Source organism: Taudactylus pleione, unplaced genomic scaffold (assembly GCF_031769625.1).
Source record: "Taudactylus pleione unplaced genomic scaffold, aTauple2 ptg000510l, whole genome shotgun sequence".
In the NCBI taxonomy this organism is placed as follows: Eukaryota; Metazoa; Chordata; class Amphibia; order Anura; family Myobatrachidae; genus Taudactylus; species Taudactylus pleione.
This window is the reverse complement of record NW_028284912.1, coordinates 4,654,653-4,677,427: the sequence shown is the minus strand read 5'-3', so window position 1 is coordinate 4,677,427 and position 22,775 is coordinate 4,654,653. Positions and strand designations below refer to the sequence as shown.

The window sequence follows — 22,775 nt, the reverse complement described above, 5'->3', positions numbered from 1 at the left end:
TACAAGTGGTGGCCTTGTGAGTATATACTATCTATACAGGTGTTGGCCAATAGGTGGCCTTGTGAGTATATACTATCTATACAGGTGTTGGCCAATAGGTGGCCTTGTGAGTATATACTATCTATACCGGTGGTGGCCAATAGGTGGCCATGTGAGTATATACTATCTATACAGGTGTTGGCCAATAGGTGGCCATGTGAGTATATACTATCTATACAGGTGTTGGCCAATAGGTGGCCTTGTGAGTATATACTATCTATACAGGTGTTGGCCAATAGGTGGCCATGTGAGTATATACTATCTATACAGGTGTTGGCCAATAGGTGGCCTTGTGAGTATATACTATCTATACAAGTGGTGGCCTTGTGAGTATATACTATCTATACAGGTGTTGGCCAATAGGTGGCCTTGTGAGTATATACTATCTATACAGGTGTTGGCCAATAGGTGGCCTTGTGAGTATATACTATCTATACCGGTGGTGGCCAATAGGTGGCCATGTGAGTATATACTATCTATACCGGTGGTGGCCAATAGGTGGCCTTGTGAGTATATACTATCTATATCGGTGGTGGCCGATAGGTGGCCTTGTGAGTATATACTATTTATACCGGTGGTGGCCATGTGAGTATATACTATCTATACCGGTGGTGGCCAATAGGTGGCCTTGTGAGTATATACTATCTATACCGGTGGTGGCCATGTGAGTATATACTATCTATACAAGTGGTGGCCATGTGAGTATATACTATCTATACAGGTGGTGACCAATAGGTGACCTTGTGAATATATACTATCGATACTGGTGGTGGCCAATAGGTGGCCATGTGAGTATATACTATCTATACAAGTGGTGGCCATGTGAGTATATACTATCTATACAGGTGGTGGCCAATAGGTGGCCATGTGAGTATATATTATCTATACCGGTGGTGGCCGATAGGTGGCCTTTTAAGTATATACTATCTATACCGGTGGTGGCCATGTGAGTATATACTATCTATACAAGTGGTGGCCATGTGAGTATATACTATCTATACAGGTGGTGACCAATAGGTGACCTTGTGAATATATACTATCGATACTGGTGGTGGCCAATAGGTGGCCATGTGAGTATATACTATCTATACAAGTGGTGGCCATGTGAGTATATACTATCTATACAGGTGGTGGCCAATAGGTGGCCTTGTGAGTATATACTATCTATACAGGTGTTGGCCAATAGGTGGCCATGTGAGTATATACTATCTATACAGGTGTTGGCCAATAGGTGGCCTTGTGAGTATATACTATCTATACAGGTGTTGGCCAATAGGTGGCCATGTGAGTATATACTATCTATACAGGTGTTGGCCAATAGGTGGCCTTGTGAGTATATACTATCTATACAGGTGTTGGCCAATAGGTGGCCATGTGAGTATATACTATCTATACAGGTGTTGGCCAATAGGTGGCCTTGTGAGTATATACTATCTATACAAGTGGTGGCCTTGTGAGTAAATACTATCTATACAGGTGTTGGCCAATAGGTGGCCTTGTGAGTATATACTATCTATACAGGTGTTGGCCAATAGGTGGCCTTGTGAGTATATACTATCTATACCGGTGGTGGCCAATAGGTGGCCATGTGAGTATATACTATCTATACAGGTGTTGGCCAATAGGTGGCCATGTGAGTATATACTATCTATACAGGTGTTGGCCAATAGGTGGCCTTGTGAGTATATACTATCTATACAGGTGTTGGCCAATAGGTGGCCATGTGAGTATATACTATCTATACAGGTGTTGGCCAATAGGTGGCCTTGTGAGTATATACTATCTATACAGGTGTTGGCCAATAGGTGGCCATGTGAGTATATACTATCTATACAGGTGTTGGCCAATAGGTGGCCTTGTGAGTATATACTATCTATACAAGTGGTGGCCTTGTGAGTATATACTATCTATACAGGTGTTGGCCAATAGGTGGCCTTGTGAGTATATACTATCTATACAGGTGTTGGCCAATAGGTGGCCTTGTGAGTATATACTATCTATACCGGTGGTGGCCAATAGGTGGCCATGTGAGTATATACTATCTATACAGGTGTTGGCCAATAGGTGGCCATGTGAGTATATACTATCTATACAGGTGTTGGCCAATAGGTGGCCTTGTGAGTATATACTATCTATACAGGTGTTGGCCAATAGGTGGCCATGTGAGTATATACTATCTATACAGGTGTTGGCCAATAGGTGGCCTTGTGAGTATATACTATCTATACAAGTGGTGGCCTTGTGAGTATATACTATCTATACAGGTGTTGGCCAATAGGTGGCCTTGTGAGTATATACTATCTATACAGGTGTTGGCCAATAGGTGGCCTTGTGAGTATATACTATCTATACCGGTGGTGGCCAATAGGTGGCCATGTGAGTATATACTATCTATACCGGTGGTGGCCAATAGGTGGCCTTGTGAGTATATACTATCTATATCGGTGGTGGCCGATAGGTGGCCTTGTGAGTATATACTATCTATACCGGTGGTGGCCAATAGGTGGCCTTGTGAGTATATACTATTTATACCGGTGGTGGCCATGTGAGTATATACTATCTATACCGGTGGTGGCCAATAGGTGGCCTTGTGAGTATATACTATCTATACCGGTGGTGGCCATGTGAGTATATACTATCTATACAAGTGGTGGCCATGTGAGTATATACTATCTATACAGGTGGTGACCAATAGGTGACCTTGTGAATATATACTATCGATACTGGTGGTGGCCAATAGGTGGCCATGTGAGTATATACTATCTATACAAGTGGTGGCCATGTGAGTATATACTATCTATACAGGTGGTGGCCAATAGGTGGCCATGTGAGTATATATTATCTATACCGGTGGTGGCCGATAGGTGGCCTTTTAAGTATATACTATCTATACTGGTGGTGGCCAATAGGTGGCCTTGTGAGTATGTATAGGTGGCCTTGTGAGTATGAGTATATACTATCTATACAAGTGGTGGCCATGTGAGTATATACTATCTATACAGGTGGTGGCCAATAGGTGGCCATGTGAGTATATATTATCTATACAGGTGTTGGCCAATAGGTGGCCTTGTGAGTATATACTATCTATACAGGTGTTGGCCAATAGGTGGCCATGTGAGTATATACTATCTATACAGGTGTTGGCCAATAGGTGGCCTTGTGAGTATATACTATCTATACAAGTGGTGGCCTTGTGAGTATATACTATCTATACAGGTGTTGGCCAATAAGTGGCCTTGTGAGTATAAACTATCTATACAGGTGTTGGCCAATAGGTGGCCTTGTGAGTATATACTATCTATACCGGTGGTGGCCAATAGGTGGCCATGTCAGTATATACTATCTATACCGGTGGTGGCCAATAGGTGGCCTTGTGAGTATATACTATCTATATCGGTGGTGGCCGATAGGTGGCCTTGTGAGTATATACTATCTATACCGGTGGTGGCCAATAGGTGGCCTTGTGAGTATATACTATTTATACCGGTGGTGGCCATGTGAGTATATACTATCTATACCGGTGGTGGCCAATAGGTGGCCTTGTGAGTATATACTATCTATACCGGTGGTGGCCATGTGAGTATATACTATCTATACAAGTGGTGGCCATGTGAGTATATACTATCTATACAGGTGGTGACCAATAGGTGACCTTGTGAATATATACTATCGATACTGGTGGTGGCCAATAGGTGGTCATGTGAGTATATACTATCTATACAAGTGGTGGCCATGTGAGTATATACTATCTATACAGGTGGTGGCCAATAGGTGGCCATGTGAGTATATATTATCTATACCGGTGGTGGCCGATAGGTGGCCTTTTAAGTATATACTATCTATACTGGTGGTGGCCAATAGGTGGCCTTGTGAGTATGTATAGGTGGCCTTGTGAGTATGAGTATATACTATCTATACAAGTGGTGGCCATGTGAGTATATACTATCTATACAGGTGGTGGCCAATAGGTGGCCATGTGAGTATATATTATCTATACAGGTGTTGGCCAATAGGTGGCCTTGTGAGTATATACTATCTATACAGGTGTTGGCCAATAGGTGGCCATGTGAGTATATACTATCTATACAGGTGTTGGCCAATAGGTGGCCTTGTGAGTATATATTATCTATACAAGTGGTGGCCTTGTGAGTATATACTATCTATACAGGTGTTGGCCAATAGGTGGCCTTGTGAGTATATACTATCTATACAGGTGTTGGCCAATAGGTGGCCTTGTGAGTATATACTATCTATACCGGTGGTGGCCAATAGGTGGCCATGTGAGTATATACTATCTATACCGGTGGTGGCCAATAGGTGGCCTTGTGAGTATATACTATCTATATCGGTGGTGGCCGATAGGTGGCCTTGTGAGTATATACTATCTATACCGGTGGTGGCCAATAGGTGGCCTTGTGAGTATATACTATTTATACCGGTGGTGGCCATGTGAGTATATACTATCTATACCGGTGGTGGCCAATAGGTGGCCTTGTGAGTATATACTATCTATACCGGTGGTGGCCATGTGAGTATATACTATCTATACAGGTGGTGACCAATAGGTGACCTTGTGAATATATACTATCGATACTGGTGGTGGCCAATAGGTGGCCATGTGAGTATATACTATCTATACAAGTGGTGGCCATGTGAGTATATACTATCTATACAGGTGGTGGCCAATAGGTGGCCATGTGAGTATATATTATCTATACCGGTGGTGGCCGATAGGTGGCCTTTTAAGTATATACTATCTATACTGGTGGTGGCCAATAGGTGGCCTTGTGAGTATGTATAGGTGGCCTTGTGAGTATGAGTATATACTATCTATACAAGTGGTGGCCATGTGAGTATATACTATCTATACAGGTGGTGGCCAATAGGTGGCCATGTGAGTATATATTATCTATACCGGTGGTGGCCGATAGGTGGCCTTATGAGTATATACTATCTATACTGGTGGTGGCCAATAGGTGGCCTTGTGAGTATGTACTATCTATACAGGTGGTGGCCGATAGGTGGCCTTGTGAGTATATACTATACTGTATATCTATACTGGTGGTGGCCAATAGGTGGCCATGTGAGTATATACTATCTATACAGGGGGTGGCCAATAGGTGGCCTTGTGAGTATATACTATCTATACAGGTGTTGGCCAATAGGTGGCCATGTGAGTATATACTATCTATACCGGTGGTGACCAATAGGTGGCCTTGTGAGTATATGCTATCTATACTGGTGGTGGCCGATAGGTGGCCTTGTGAGTATATACTAGCTATACAGGTGGTGGCCGATAGGTGACCTTGTGAATATATACTATCTATACTGGTGGTGGCCAAAAGGTGGCCATGTGAGTATATACTACCTATACCGGTGGTGGCCGATAGGTGGCCATGTGAGTAAATACTATCTATACAGGTGGTGGCCATGTGAGTATATACTATCTATACCGGTGGTGGCCATGTGAGTATATACTATCTATACAGGTGGTGACCAATAGGTGGCCTTGTGAGTATATACTATCTATACAGGTGTTGGCCAATAGGTGGCCTTGTGAGTATATACTATCTATACCGGTGGTGGCCATGTGAGTATATACTATCTATACAGGTGGTGACCAATAGGTGGCCTTGTGAGTATATACTATCTATACAGGTGTTGGCCAATAGGTGGCCTTGTGAGTATATACTATCTATACAGGTGGTGGCCATGTGAGTATATACTATCTATACAAGTGGTGACCAATAGGTGGCCTTGTGAGTATATACTATCTATACAAGTGGTGGCCATGTGAGTATATACTATCTATACCGGTGGTGACCAATAGGTGGCCTTGTGAGTATATACTATCTATACAGGTGTTGGCCAATAGGTGTCCTTGTGAGTATATACTATCTATACCGGTGGTGGCCAATAGGTGGCCATGTGAGTATATACTATCTATACCGGTGGTGGCCAATAGGTGGCCTTGTGAGTATATACTATCTATATCGGTGGTGGCCGATTGGTGGCCTTGTGAGTATATACTATCTATACCGGTGGTGGCCAATAGGTGGCCTTGTGAGTATATACTATTTATACCGGTGGTGGCCATGTGAGTATATACTATCTATACCGGTGGTGGCCAATAGGTGGCCTTGTGAGTATATACTATCTATATCGGTGGTGGCCATGTGAGTATATACTATCTATACAAGTGGTGGCCATGTGAGTATATACTATCTATACAGGTGGTGACCAATAGATGACCTTGTGAATATATACTATCGATACTGGTGGTGGCCAATAGGTGGCCATGTGAGTATATACTATCTATACAAGTGGTGGCCATGTGAGTATATACTATCTATACAGGTGGTGGCCAATAGGTGGCCATGTGAGTATATATTATCTATACCGGTGGTGGCCGATAGGTGGCCTTTTAAGTATATACTATCTATACTGGTGGTGGCCAATAGGTGGCCTTGTGAGTATGTATAGGTGGCCTTGTGAGTACATACTATTTATACCGGTGGTGGCCATGTGAGTATATACTATCTATACCGGTGGTGGCCAATAGGTGGCCTTGTGAGTATATACTATCTATACCGGTGGTGGCCATGTGAGTATATACTATCTATACAAGTGGTGGCCATGTGAGTATATACTATCTATACAGGTGGTGACCAATAGGTGACCTTGTGAATATATACTATCGATACTGGTGGTGGCCAATAGGTGGCCATGTGAGTATATACTATCTATACAAGTGGTGGCCATGTGAGTATATACTATCTATACAGGTGGTGGCCAATAGGTGGCCATGTGAGTATATATTATCTATACCGGTGGTGGCCGATAGGTGGCCTTTTAAGTATATACTATCTATACTGGTGGTGGCCAATAGGTGGCCTTGTGAGTATGTATAGGTGGCCTTGTGAGTATGAGTATATACTATCTATACAAGTGGTGGCCATGTGAGTATATACTATCTATACAGGTGGTGGCCAATAGGTGGCCATGTGAGTATATATTATCTATACCGGTGGTGGCCAATAGGTGGCCTTGTGAGTATATACTAGCTATACCGGTGGTGGCCATGTGAGTATATACTATCTATACAAGTGGTGGCCATGTGAGTATATACTATCTATACAGGTGGTGACCAATAGGTGACCTTGTGAATATATACTATCGATACTGGTAGTGGCCAATAGGTGGCCATGTGAGTATATACTATCTATACAAGTGGTGGCCATGTGAGTATATACTATCTATACAGGTGGTGGCCAATAGGTGGCCATGTGAGTATATATTATCTATACCGGTGGTGGCCGATAGGTGGCCTTTTAAGTATATACTATCTATACTGGTGGTGGCCAATAGGTGGCCTTGTGAGTATGTATAGGTGGCCTTGTGAGTATGAGTATATACTATCTATACAAGTGGTGGCCATGTGAGTATATACTATCTATACAGGTGGTGGCCAATAGGTGGCCATGTGAGTATATATTATCTATACCGGTGGTGGCCGATAGGTGGCCTTATGAGTATATACTATCTATACTGGTGGTGGCCAATAGGTGGCCTTGTGAGTATGTACTATCTATACAGGTGGTGGCCGATAGGTGGCCTTGTGAGTATATACTATACTGTATATCTATACTGGTGGTGGCCAATAGGTGGCCATGTGAGTATATACTATCTATACAGGGGGTGGCCAATAGGTGGCCTTGTGAGTATATACTATCTATACAGGTGTTGGCCAATAGGTGGCCATGTGAGTATATACTATCTATACCGGTGGTGACCAATAGGTGGCCTTGTGAGTATATGCTATCTATACTGGTGGTGGCCGATAGGTGGCCTTGTGAGTATATACTAGCTATACAGGTGGTGGCCGATAGGTGACCTTGTGAATATATACTATCTATACTGGTGGTGGCCAAAAGGTGGCCATGTGAGTATATACTACCTATACCGGTGGTGGCCGATAGGTGGCCATGTGAGTAAATACTATCTATACAGGTGGTGGCCATGTGAGTATATACTATCTATACCGGTGGTGGCCATGTGAGTATATACTATCTATACCGGTGGTGGCCAATAGGTGGCCTTGTGAGTATATACTATCTATACAGGTGTTGGCCAATAGGTGGCCTTGTGAGTATATACTATCTATACAAGTGGTGGCCTTGTGAGTATATACTATCTATACAGGTGTTGGCCAATAGGTGGCCTTGTGAGTATATACTATCTATACAGGTGTTGGCCAATAGGTGGCCTTGTGAGTATATACTATCTATACCGGTGGTGGCCAATAGGTGGCCATGTGAGTATATACTATCTATACCGGTGGTGGCCAATAGGTGGCCTTGTGAGTATATACTATCTATATCGGTGGTGGCCGATAGGTGGCCTTGTGAGTATATACTATCTATACCGGTGGTGGCCAATAGGTGGCCTTGTGAGTATATACTATTTATACCGGTGGTGGCCATGTGAGTATATACTATCTATACCGGTGGTGGCCAATAGGTGGCCTTGTGAGTATATACTATCTATACCGGTGGTGGCCATGTGAGTATATACTATCTATACAAGTGGTGGCCATGTGAGTATATACTATCTATACAGGTGGTGACCAATAGGTGACCTTGTGAATATATACTATCGATACTGGTGGTGGCCAATAGGTGGCCATGTGAGTATATACTATCTATACAAGTGGTGGCCATGTGAGTATATACTATCTATACAGGTGGTGGCCAATAGGTGGCCATGTGAGTATATATTATCTATACCGGTGGTGGCCGATAGGTGGCCTTTTAAGTATATACTATCTATACTGGTGGTGGCCAATAGGTGGCCTTGTGAGTATGTATAGGTGGCCTTGTGAGTATGAGTATATACTATCTATACAAGTGGTGGCCATGTGAGTATATACTATCTATACAGGTGGTGGCCAATAGGTGGCCATGTGAGTATATATTATCTATACCGGTGGTGGCCGATAGGTGGCCTTATGAGTATATACTATCTATACTGGTGGTGGCCAATAGGTGGCCTTGTGAGTATGTACTATCTATACAGGTGGTGGCCGATAGGTGGCCTTGTGAGTATATACTATACTGTATATCTATACTGGTGGTGGCCAATAGGTGGCCATGTGAGTATATACTATCTATACAGGGGGTGGCCAATAGGTGGCCTTGTGAGTATATACTATCTATACAGGTGTTGGCCAATAGGTGGCCATGTGAGTATATACTATCTATACCGGTGGTGACCAATAGGTGGCCTAGTGAGTATATGCTATCTATACTGGTGGTGGCCGATAGGTGGCCTTGTGAGTATATACTAGCTATACAGGTGGTGGCCGATAGGTGACCTTGTGAATATATACTATCTATACTGGTGGTGGCCAAAAGGTGGCCATGTGAGTATATACTACCTATACCGGTGGTGGCCGATAGGTGGCCATGTGAGTAAATACTATCTATACAGGTGGTGGCCATGTGAGTATATACTATCTATACAGGTGGTGACCAATAGGTGGCCTTGTGAGTATATACTATCTATACAGGTGTTGGCCAATAGGTGGCCTTGTGAGTATATACTATCTATACCGGTGGTGGCCATGTGAGTATATACTATCTATACAGGTGGTGACCAATAGGTGGCCTTGTGAGTATATACTATCTATACAGGTGTTGGCCAATAGGTGGCCTTGTGAGTATATACTATCTATACAGGTGGTGGCCATGTGAGTATATACTATCTATACAAGTGGTGACCAATAGGTGGCCTTGTGAGTATATACTATCTATACAAGTGGTGGCCATGTGAGTATATACTATCTATACCGGTGGTGACCAATAGGTGGCCTTGTGAGTATATACTGTCTATACAGGTGTTGGCCAATAGGTGTCCTTGTGAGTATATACTATCTATACCGGTGGTGGCCAATAGGTGGCCATGTGAGTATATACTATCTATACCGGTGGTGGCCAATAGGTGGCCTTGTGAGTATATACTATCTATATCGGTGGTGGCCGATAGGTGGCCTTGTGAGTATATACTATCTATACCGGTGGTGGCCAATAGGTGGCCTTGTGAGTATATACTATTTATACCGGTGGTGGCCATGTGAGTATATACTATCTATACCGGTGGTGGCCAATAGGTGGCCTTGTGAGTATATACTATCTATACCGGTGGTGGCCATGTGAGTATATACTATCTATACAAGTGGTGGCCATGTGAGTATATACTATCTATACAGGTGGTGACCAATAGGTGACCTTGTGAATATATACTATCGATACTGGTGGTGGCCAATAGGTGGCCATGTGAGTATATACTATCTATACAAGTGGTGGCCATGTGAGTATATACTATCTATACAGGTGGTGGCCAATAGGTGGCCATGTGAGTATATATTATCTATACCGGTGGTGGCCGATAGGTGGCCTTTTAAGTATATACTATCTATACTGGTGGTGGCCAATAGGTGGCCTTGTGAGTATGTATAGGTGGCCTTGTGAGTATGAGTATATACTATCTATACAAGTGGTGGCCATGTGAGTATATACTATCTATACAGGTGGTGGCCAATAGGTGGCCATGTGAGTATATATTATCTATACCGGTGGTGGCCGATAGGTGGCCTTATGAGTATATACTATCTATACTGGTGGTGGCCAATAGGTGGCCTTGTGAGTATGTACTATCTATACAGGTGGTGGCCGATAGGTGGCCTTGTGAGTATATACTATACTGTATATCTATACTGGTGGTGGCCAATAGGTGGCCATGTGAGTATATACTATCTATACAGGGGGTGGCCAATAGGTGGCCTTGTGAGTATATACTATCTATACAGGTGTTGGCCAATAGGTGGCCATGTGAGTATATACTATCTATACCGGTGGTGACCAATAGGTGGCCTTGTGAGTATATGCTATCTATACTGGTGGTGGCCGATAGGTGGCCTTGTGAGTATATACTAGCTATACAGGTGGTGGCCGATAGGTGACCTTGTGAATATATACTATCTATACTGGTGGTGGCCAAAAGGTGGCCATGTGAGTATATACTACCTATACCGGTGGTGGCCGATAGGTGGCCATGTGAGTAAATACTATCTATACAGGTGGTGGCCAATCGGTGGCCATGTGAGTATATGCTATCTATACAGGTGGTGGCCAATAGGTGGCCATGTGAGTATATGCTATCTATACAGGTGGTGGCCGATAGGTGGCCATGTGAGTATATACTATCTATACCAGTGGCGGCCGATAGGTGGTCATGTGAGTATATACTATCTATACCGGTGGTGGCCGATAGGTGGCCTTGTGAGTATATACTATCTATACTGGTGGTGGCCAATAGGTGGCCTTGTGAGTATATACTATCTATACAGGTGGTGGCCAATAGGTGGCCATGTGAGTATATATAATCTATACCGGTGGTGGCCGATAGGTGGCCTTGTGAGTATATACTATCTATACTGGTGGTGGCCGATAGGTGGCCTTGTGAGTATATACTATCTATACAGGTGGTGGCCAATAGGTGGCCATGTGAGTATATATTATCTATACTGGTGGTGGCCGATAGGTGGCCTTGTGAGTATATACTATCTATACTGGTGGTGGCCAATAGGTGGCCATGTGAGTATATACTATCTATACAGGTGGTGGCCAATAGGTGGCCTTGTGAGTATATACTATCTACACAGGTGTTGGCCAATAGGTGGCCATGTGAGTATATACTATCTATACCGTTGGTGACCAATAGGTGGCCTTGTGAGTATATGCTATCTATACTGGTGGTGGCCGATAGGTGGCCATGTGAGTATATACTATCTATACAGGTGGTGGCCAATAGGTGGCCTTGTGAGTATATACTAGCTATACAGGTGGTGGCCGATAGGTGACCTTGTGAATATATACTATCTATACTGGTGGTGGCCAATAGGTGGCCATGTGAGTATATACTATCTATACCGGTGGTGGCCGATAGGTGGCCATGTGAGTAAATACTATCTATACAGGTGGTGGCCAATAGGTGGCCATGTGAGTATATGCTATCTATACCGGTGGTGGCCGATAGGTGGCCATGTGAGTAAATACTATCTATACAGGTGGTGGCCAACAGGTGGCCATGTGAATATATACTATCTATACAGGTGGTGGCCAATAGGTGGCCATGTGAGTATATACTATCTATACCGGTGGTGGCCGATAGGTGACCTTGTGAATATATACTATCTATACAGGTGGTGGCCAATAGGTGGCCATGTGAGTATATACTATCTATACCGGTGGTGGCCAATAGTTGGCCATGTGAGTATATACTATCTATACCGGTGGTGGCCGATAGGTGGCCATGTGAGTAAATACTATCTATACAGGTGGTGGCCAATAGGTGGCCATGTGAGTATATGCTATCTATACCGGTGGTGGCCGATAGGTGGCCATGTGAGTAAATACTATCTATACAGGTGGTGGCCAACAGGTGGCCATGTGAATATATACTATCTATACAGGTGGTGGCCAATAGGTGGCCTTGTGAGTATATGCTATCTATATCGGTGGTGGCCGATAGGTGGCCATGTGAGTAAATACTATCTATACAGGTGGTGGCCAATAGGTGGCCATGTGAGTATATACTATCTATACCGGTGGTGGCCGATAGGTGACCTTGTGAATATATACTATCTATACCGGTGGTGGCCAATAGGTGGCCATGTGAGTATATACTATCTATACCGGTGGTGGCCAATAGGTGGCCTTGTGAGTATATGCTATCTATACCGGTGGTGGCCGATAGGTGGCCATGTGAGTAAATACTATCTATACCGGTGGTGGCCATGTGCCATGTGAGTATATACTATCTATACTGGTGGTGGCCGATAGGTGGCCATGTGAGTATATACTATCTATATCGGTGGTGGCCGATAGGTGGCCATGTGAGTATATACTATCTATACCGGTGGTGGCCAATAGTTGGCCTTGTGAGTATATGCTATCTATACCGGTGGGGGCCGATAGGTGGCCATGTGAGCCTGCACCAGCGGAGATCTAGGCCTATGATTTATTCTCTGCCCTGTTACATACAGCTTAATGTGTCCACTATACAGCTCTTCTTCATCGCATGATTTTCTCTTGTCTTTTATCACTGAGGTCACAGATAATGCGTTGCCCGTCTGAAGGGTAGAGGGCCACACAGGTGGCCTTGCGTAGTATCCGCTTACTGATCTGATCGATATTCTATGAAGAGCAAACCCAAACATCTCTTGCACACTTACCACCTCTTCCCGATCGCCGTAAGCGGTGATGTAGGACACAATATACTGGCGGACATTTGCATCTGACATTTGCCATGAAACCCGAAGACTGGACGTGGTCTCATCGCTAATGTAAAGATTTCTAATTCCCAGGCGGATAACTGCAATGGCATAAATACAAGAATAGATCAGTATAGATCTATGTGAAATATAACAGTAACTTAGTGACAGGACAGTTGGGTGTGATACAAAATTTCGATAATAATTTGGTCGATATCAAAAGGTCGGCATGACAAAAGTTATGCAATACAGAAGGTCAACGCAGAAATGGTTGACATGTAACCCTCCCATTGGTGTCTAACTCTAATCGTCCCTCCAAGTGCTTAACCCTAACCATCAGGGTAAGCAGGGCCGAAACTAGGATATCTGTCACCCGGTGCAAGGCAACAATTTTGCGCCCCCTCCCTTTCTGTACCTGAAGTTTGTCTATGCTCCTCCATAAGGCAGTGCACTACTCAGACATCCCTGGTATAGTGACTTACATTATTCCACACACCATAATGCCCACTACACATTATGCCACACACTGTAATGCCTATTACCAAAGTGCCACTTACATATTTGCCCGACACCATTTTATACACCATAGTAAGGCTTCTAATTACTTTAAAATTACCTGCTCATTGTCAGGGGTTACATGCTCGTTGCCATGGGGTTTCATGCTTGTTGCCAGGGGGTTTATGCTCGTTGCCAGGGGGTTTATGCTCATTGCCAGGGGGTTTATGCTCGTTGCCATGAGGTTTATGCTCGTTGCCATGAGGTTTATGCTTCTTGCCATGGGTTTTCATGCTCGTTGCCAGGGGGGTATATGCTCGTTGCCAGGGGGTTTATGCTCATTCCGCATGGAATTTGCTGAAAATGGCCATCCAAAAATGGCCGCCGCCAAGGAGGAGACAGACACTAGAGGGCCAGTAAGGACCTCTAGCATTTGTCTCCTCTTTGGCGGCAGCCATTTTTGGATAGCCGTTTTCTGAGTCTGCAGCCCCAAGCCACCTCGAGTCAGCTTATTTCACCCCCTGCAATCCGGCACCCGGTGCAAGTACACCTCTAGCCCCCCCCCCCTAGTTGCGGCCCTGGGGTAAGTGCCTAATGCTAAACCTAACCCTACCAATAAAATATAAAAGTGCCGACCTTTAGTCATGTCGACCTTTTTCCATGGTGACCAAATCATTGTCGACCTTCTGTATGGAACCCATACAGTTAAACAGAGCCAATACAAAATAACAGCGCTGAGGGTATATAATATGTATATAGTACTATATATATATAAGATAGTACTGTATATATCAAAACATTTTAGGAACATTACAGTAGTGGACATACACACTAGAAAAGAAAGTAAAAATATTTTTTCCTAAATGTAAAGTAAACAAAACCCTTTTATACTCATTTGTTGTACTTAGGAGAAAGCTCCATATTAAATGCAAGCGTTTTTGTTCAGACAATAGGCCAATTGTTATAGGACTAGAACTTGACCCACTGTCATTGGGAATAAAATCATATTACATACCTGCTGACGTGGGTCTTGCTGTAGTTGGGGCTCTTGTGGTCCTTGTCACTGAAAACGTTACAAACAACAGATCATTTAAAAAACATTGATTAAATATTTATATATGTATTCTAGTGGGTGCAACACCCATCCAGTGTTACGGTATGTGTGAGCCAGTCCCAGCATTTTCATGGTCTGTAAAGAGGTTTAATCTAAGTTTATTAATATAAAACATAAGCAATCCACAACATTAACAGCTGCAGATTGCAAGAGGGTGCTAAACAAACATAAGACAGGATCTCATGCCGAAATAAACAACGTACTAAAAACTGTAATACTTTCCAATGAGTTATAACAGTGCGCAAATTAGTTTTACATTACAAATGATGTATACACAGGAAAGCCAATTCTCCTGTAAAGCTGGCCACACACATAGCGATATTTTACCCCATCTGGCCGATTCCGACACATTGGAACGACAGATCGGGTAAAATATGGCCAAATCTTGAGTAAATCATGAGACCCCACTCACGATCACGATGTGATGCGCGTCCCCACTGGTCGCACATCGCATAGTCAGATCTGTCGTGCAGTAGGGCAGATCTGACAGTCTAGGACACGATGCACTGTGAAAGTCTGACTGCAGGAGAGATCGTATAAAGATTGGATACCAGATCGTGTGCAGATCGTGTGGAGATCCTGTGGAAATCGTGTGCTGAGCTGCCGGGGAGAGTTTCAAGGGAAATCGTACACATTGGCTGATTGTGAGCACATCGCTATATCTGTGGCCAGCATAAGAGGTAAATAGGTAGATTGATGCCTTACAAGTTGTTGCCAAGGCTGAAAGTTGATCGCTTTCTGTCTCATCAGCAAAGATGGCCGACAGTAATACTTCGTATTCCGTGGCGTGTTGCAAACCCTCAATAAGATGGGAGTTGACATTCCCTCTCAGGAGAACCTAGATGGAAAGCAACGGTTACATGGGTCATAAACTGATAACAGCCAGTCGCTTTCACCTTATAAACCATGTACTGATACAATAAAAATAAACACCCTTGGGTGTCTTTTCTTGAGGATAGTACTGATGTAGGTAATGTTTTACTTAGATGAATTATCAGGATGAGGCACACCAAATGAATAACAATTCATGATTGTAAGCTTATACATTAAGCCTATTTTAGACGGAATGTGGGGTTTCCCACATCCGCTGGGTCCCCTGCTGGCTACATCGATGGCTCTGCCAGCTGCACTGGTGTTGTCTGTCTATCCTCCTCATGTGTGAACTTACCAGTTCTATATATGGATGGGTATCACTATCGACAAGAAAACCTGGCAGTAGTAAAGCCTAGGACAGTAATGGATCTTTGGAGGATTTGGGACATCAAACCCCACTTTACGTTCCACCCTATTTGAGTGAAACTCTGTGTTTAGAATTAACCCAGCGAACTCCACTTAAAATTACATCCGCTTTTATTTGGAGTTCTTCCTTTGGCTCTTGATGGGGGGCGAACACACTCATCCATAAATGAACCTACAGTGGATAAATACACATAACTATGCTAGAAGGATAAAATAAAATAGAGCGGAGGGTATGGGGGGAAGTGAGGGGAAGAGAGTGTACCTCATCAAGGCTAGCAAAAGCAAGTAATGATAATTTGCGTAGGGGGTGGGAGGAATAATGAAAGGACATAAATCTGCATTCAATTATCCTGTACCCAAAAAGGGGGTGGACAGACAGGACCAGAGTCGCTGGGGAAGTGGAGACAGATGCACAGGTGACAGGGATAGTGCTAAGAGGCGAGAACAGGGGAAGAGGGCCCTGCCTGTTAGGGCTTACAGTCTAAGCGGGAGATGTATTGAGCCTTGGAGAGAGGTAAAGTGGAGAAATTGCCCAAAGAAACCAATCAGCTTCTAACTATCATTTACCTAGCACAGTCTATGAAATGACAGAGGCTGTTTGGTTGCTCCGGGCAACTGCTCACTTTATCTATTTCCAAGGTTTGGTACATCTCTGAATGATATATCTATGAGGGAGAACTGGTAAAATAGATTAGGTGGGTGGTAGAGTAATGAGGGCTGATTGGCTTTCATGAAAAGATGAGTCTTAAAGGCTAGTTTGATGGTGTGGATACTAGAAGAGAGTCTGATAAGGTGAGGGAGATGAGTTCCAGAGTACGGATGCGACACCGTAGAAATCATATATGTGGTTGTGAAATGAAGTAACCAGAGCTGAGTGAGACAGTGGTCAGCGGAGGAGCATAGAGGATGGGGGGTAGTGTCATCAGAAATGAGGTTGGAGATGTATAAGGGAGTGGAGTGATTGATGGCTTTATAAGTAAGCAGGTAGAACTATCCTTTGAGTTAGACGTGGAGCCAGTGAAGTATTTGGCAGGGGAGTGAGGCAGGCACAGCATGGTGGAAGAGTTGAATGAGGCAGACAGCAGCATTAAGGATAGACTGAAGTTGGGATAGTGCGGGAAGAGGAAAGCGAGAAAGGGGGAGGTTGCAGTAGTCCAGGCGGGATATTGATGAGAATTTTGGTGGCTCCCATGGTGAGAAAAGGTCTGATACACAGAAATTTTGTGAAGGTGGAAGTGGCGTGATTGTGAGACAGACAGGATGTGGGGAACGAAGGAGACTGCAAAGTCCAGGAATACGCCCAGGCAGAGGTGAGGATGGTGCAGCCAACAGATAAAGAGAGGAGGGGGGGGGTGAAGGGATCCTGGATGTGTGGAAAGCAACAAGTTCAATTTTGGACACATTTAATGCAAAAAAAGTTTTGGGACATCCAGGAGGAGATAGAAGAAAGACAGTGAGAGATATGAGGGAGGACACAGAGAGAGCAGTGAGGAAGCAGAGGAAATTTTAGGTGTCATCAGCGTATAGGTGATATTAGAGGCAAAAAGGAGCTGGTTACGCTCGCCAAGCGGGGAGGTGTTAAGGGAGAATAGAAGGGGCCAGGAACAAACTCTTGGGGTTAGAAGAGGAGCGTAAGTGTTTGAGACAGAAGGGACAGAGAAGGAATGGTCAAAGAGATAATAGGTCAACCGTGAGAAGACAGAGTCAGGGAGACCATAAGAGTGGGGGGGTATGCAGGAGGAGAGTGTGTTCCGCAGTATCAAACATAGTAAATCATTAGAGGTCATAGTAAGGGCAGTTTCAGTGGAGTGAGGGGAATAAAAGCCAGCTTGAAATACAGTAGGTCCAGGAGAGAGTGGGAGCAAAGGAAAGTGGTGGGGTGGTAACACAGAAGCCGCTCAAGGATCACGGAAGCAAAGGGTGTGGAGTAGAGATAAGGCTGTGTTAGAGAATATGGGGAAAAGGTGACAGGAAGGACCGGTAGCTGGAGACAGGTAGGGATGAGAAAGGAGGAGACATCATGGCAGTACCACCAAATGATCTGGGGTAACAGTATTGTCTTTTTGCTGAGCAGAATGTCCATTGTAGCCATGTATAACATCTACAAAAAGTGAGGTGCTAAGTCCCATCAAGTTTTGGAAGGACAGAGCCAGCAACAATTGTCCTAAATATAAAGCACAAGCAAACGCTATATTATAAACTTCATTCATGTCTTTCATACAACAGAACTCTAATCATTGTGGAATAATGTGTAGCACTGGCTATTTACCTCCTGGGTGCTGCCACCGCTGCTTGGGGTCCATTGCAGTTTGTACATGACTATGTCCGATGCAAACTGTTTCCAGTAAGCTCTGAAACTGTTTGTGCTTATATCTCTGACCTCCAGATCACGAGGAGCTGGGACTGGGTCTGTGTAACATATACATGACAGTATTTCCAATATACAAGAAATAAACAACTCTTTACAAAGTTACAATGCAAAAGATATACACAATGCAAAAATAAACCTGTGATTAAATAAAATATATGTATATGAATGCCAAGGTTCTAGCTCATAGTTACATTTTCTAGGTACTCAATCCACATCATGGTAAGACATTGTGCATATAATACAAGAAAAGGGTGGCACTTCGGGATGTATATGCAAATTCTTTATTTAGTCATCTTCCTATTATATATACAGTACATGCAGTATCCAACATTTCAGTACCATTGAAGGTACTGTCTATATAATATCCAAAGAAACCCAGTTTTCATCAGGCTATTATATATTCCCTGAGGACAGTACCTATACCAGTACTGAAACGTTGGGTACTGCATGTATATATCTTGTTATAAATGAATTATGCAGCCGACTAAAAGAAGAATTTGTTAAATATGTATATAGATATAAATTCACTTTGGTAAAGTATTCCAATTCAGTTGCCTGCACCTGAAAATGTTGAACATTCTTCTGGAGCAGATATAAGAGGATTCTAAAGGTGCATACACACGCAGAGCCGCAACTAGACTTTTTGGTGCCCTGTGCCAGAAAGAGCATTGGCGCCCCCTCATTTTTCAAAGGGACATAATGCACCCAAAAAAGGGCCATGACTTCATGGGGAAGGGCCAGGGAAGAGATAGGGGAGGCCAGGAGATGCTGGGGATGAAATAAGAGGAAGCTACAAGCAAGAATGATAATAAACAGAAATTTGACAAGCACAATCAGCGCCCCCTGACCTGTGGTGCCCTGTGCGATGGCACCAGCCGCACTACCCTAGCTACGACCCTGTACACAAGTAACGATTTTTTGAACGATTTGTCATTAACGGCGTCGTTATCGTTCAATCGTTCAAAAAATCGTTCAATTTCTGAGTTATAAGGATGAACGATAATCGTTCAAGTGCGCTCCCGTTTGCAGTTTGTAGTTCATCGTCCATTTCAGACTGTCCAACATCACGATTTTCATTAAGGGAAGGAACATTTTTCATTCATCGTTGTAAAAATCGTTCACTCTTTCAAGGTAAAATCTGACAGAAATTCTGACAGATAATCTGACAGGAAATCGTTGGTTACAAAATCGTTACGTGTGTATGCACCTTAAAAGGTTTTACCACTTTAATGATCTTACATTTCTTGATTTGCAGATACTCTCCTGTAACTTTTACCTTTATTTTGTATTTAGCATTGCTTGCTACCTTTTGTGCTTTTCAGCCCTGTCTTTGTATAATAAGGCAGAATGTTTTTTTTTTGTTGCCCCGGGTTAGGAGATAAATCTCCTGTCTCTATACAGTGGTTGAAATTTCAGGAATCACACCAGAATTCTGCCTGATTATATAAATACTTCTCTGAAAAACACAGAAGGAGGCCAGGAAGGTAAAGAGGTGTGTACAATTTGCAGGAGGATATTTACAAGCCAGTAAATGGAAGTCATCTGAAGGTGGATGACAGCGTTGAAGAGATTATATTTAGTTATTTCTCACTGTGCTCCTAACAAGACTTACTTGTAGTGAAAGTTCCCGTGAGAGGCTCAGATTGTCCTTCGTCAAAGACAGAGAAAATGGCCACCGTGTACTCAGTGAGGGACGCTAACTTTTTCAAGTTGTAGGTCGTAACTCTACCCACTTCCACCTGCCAAACACACATATTTATCTTGTTATTAATTATGTATCCTCCAGAAAGTCTACAGGTGGTGAAGATAAGCTAAGCCAGTACCTGGTATATGTACCCCCTATTGTCAGAAGGTGTTGAGGTAAGTTACAGGGCAATCTGGCAGCAGAGAGATTAGCAGGTTCATAGGAGTGCTAGTGACAGAGACGCAGAAAATGGAGGGAAAGAGGAATAATAGCGGAATAATGTTTAGTAAAACACTCAGCAAAGACTGGAGTCATTTATAATATGAACGAGAAAACCCCACAAACGTACCACCTAAAATGTTATGCTATACGTCCATTGGCAAGACACAAAGGACTGGTGCAGTGCTTACCCTGATCAGCGGGTGTACGAATATTCACCAATGTCTTCTGTTCACATCTCTAACCCCCTTCCCCCGGTTTGCATTTAGTGATGCAGGGGTCTGGGATGAACAGTGGACATAGCCATGCAGTCTATAAGTACCATGGCCCTAGTACCATCCCTTCCACCCCCTCTCGGTGCCTAAGGGCTTTTCTTAACAGCAAATTGATAGGCATATGATGGGGTCTATTTATTAAGCCTTGGATGGAGGCAGGCTATGTTTCAAAAATGACAGATAGGAGCTGATTGGTTGGTAGTTTATCTCCGTCCACTTTATCTCCATCCAAGGCTTAGTAAATAGACCCCATGATATTTTCATGAATAGCATTTTATTTATGTTTTACTAGCCATTCACAAACCTTTAATCACAGTCAAGGTCCTCTTTAGAAGTTTTAGAAAATTTACTGCTTGCTTGTAGCTGATTTGCTTCATATACTTTCCATTGACAATTATCTATGCCTTTGGGTGGAAGATATTTGTCCTTAGAGGTTTTCCTCTTGTGCTTTGTTAATGATTTTTTTTTACGAGCCACCAGAGGCAGCCATTTTGTAGTCTGAACCATTATTGTTTGGGATGCAGCCTATCAATCTCCTAGTCACTACTCACATCTATCTTTCTAAAATGGAAGAGAATATAGAGGACAGGGATACATCATAAGTCACGACAGTGGAACAGGGAAACTAGACACGTGAGATATTCCAGGATCCCTATCTTTATTCACTTACGTCATTGATGTCAGAGCCCCCGGTTTTCACATACATGATCCGGTAGCCATTCACATTTTTATGGGAGTGGTCCCAGGAGACGGTGGCCGTGCTGTGCCCGATGTTTGTAATACGGAGATCTCTAGGTGGTGTTAACGGCACTGTGACACAATAGGAGACAACATCAGGGGGGCGAAAGGCAAACTATTGCAGTCACCTAGTCCAGTAACGGGGAGGTCCCCAGCTTTTGTGGAACTACTATGCCCAGCATTGAGGCCTATAGTTGCTGAAGGCCTGCAGTGGTTCATTACTCTCTGATGATATCTAGAGACCACAAAGGTCTGAGGGGTAGAGCGTTATGAAGAGCTGAAGCGAGTTGGATATATGACCTTCGATTTATATCACAAGGTAATTAGGTAAATGATAAAGAGGGAGATTTTATAAAAAGTTCTAAAAAGGCAAGTAGAGGTGTCACTTATAGCAACCAATCAGATGCTAGCTATCATTTTATAGAAGGTGTTAAATATATGAAAGCTATAGGCCAGGATGTACTAAAGGTAAAAATGCGGTAAAACTCCTGAAAATGCAGTTTTCAGCGGTTTTACTGCATTCCCCGTATGTACTAAGTACCTGGAATGTGATGCATTCCGGTGCTTTGTCCCGATGGGTAATGCCACCTGAAGGTGGCGTTACCCAATAAAAGCCTATGGGCTTCTTATCGGGATGTTCCATGGTTGGGAGGGATCCGATCGGATCCCTCCCATGAGCACCCGTGGCCGGTGGCCTTCTGCGCATGCACAGAAGGACGTCAGAGGTTTCTGGGTGTTAAACCTGGAAGTCCCCCTGCCCGGCAGCATCGCAAAAGATTGCTCTTATCGGTAGAATTGCCCTTTGCAAAATTCTTGGTAATGAACCGCGGTATGTACCCGAAGTTAGGGGGGATGTACCGCATTCCTAATGCGATGCTTCATACATCTCGCCCTTAGGGGTCTATTTACTAAGCAGTGTTAGGAGACAGAGTGAAAAGTGATAAGAAAGTCCCAATTGTCATCTCACAGGCTGTGTTTGAAAAATGACAGTTGGGAGCTGATTGGCTGGCACCTTATCACTTTCTTATCACTTTTCACTCTGTCTCCTAACACTGCTTAGTAAATAAACCCCTTAATCTGATTGGTTGCTATTGGTTGCTAGATGGCCAGATCTATGCACCCACACTGCCCCCAGCCCTCCACCTGCGAGACCAGCCATAGGGATGGCCATCAGTGGCTTTCCACCGATGGTCACCATCAATGGTGCCATTGGTGATAAACCCCATCTATGGTTTGCACCATTCGATGGCCTCTGCCCGGCAGCATCG

General features: G+C 43.7%; 1 protein-coding gene across 3 annotated transcripts in view; it reads right to left on the bottom strand.

Annotated features, from left to right (window-relative positions):
• The window catches only part of COL14A1 (collagen type XIV alpha 1 chain), a 254,844-nt gene that overhangs the window by 144,310 nt on the left and 87,759 nt on the right, over positions 1-22,775 (bottom strand). For all 3 annotated transcript variants that reach the window (XM_088450204.1, XM_088450206.1, XM_088450205.1), the window contains 6 exons: positions 21,440-21,579; positions 20,204-20,330; positions 18,490-18,629; positions 15,687-15,819; positions 14,883-14,930; positions 13,334-13,473 (listed from right to left, as the gene is read on the bottom strand). In XM_088450204.1, the coding sequence (XP_088306330.1) occupies positions 13,334-13,473; positions 14,883-14,930; positions 15,687-15,819; positions 18,490-18,629; positions 20,204-20,330; positions 21,440-21,579 (728 nt within the window). The remainder of the gene's footprint in view (positions 1-13,333; positions 13,474-14,882; positions 14,931-15,686; positions 15,820-18,489; positions 18,630-20,203; positions 20,331-21,439; positions 21,580-22,775) is intronic.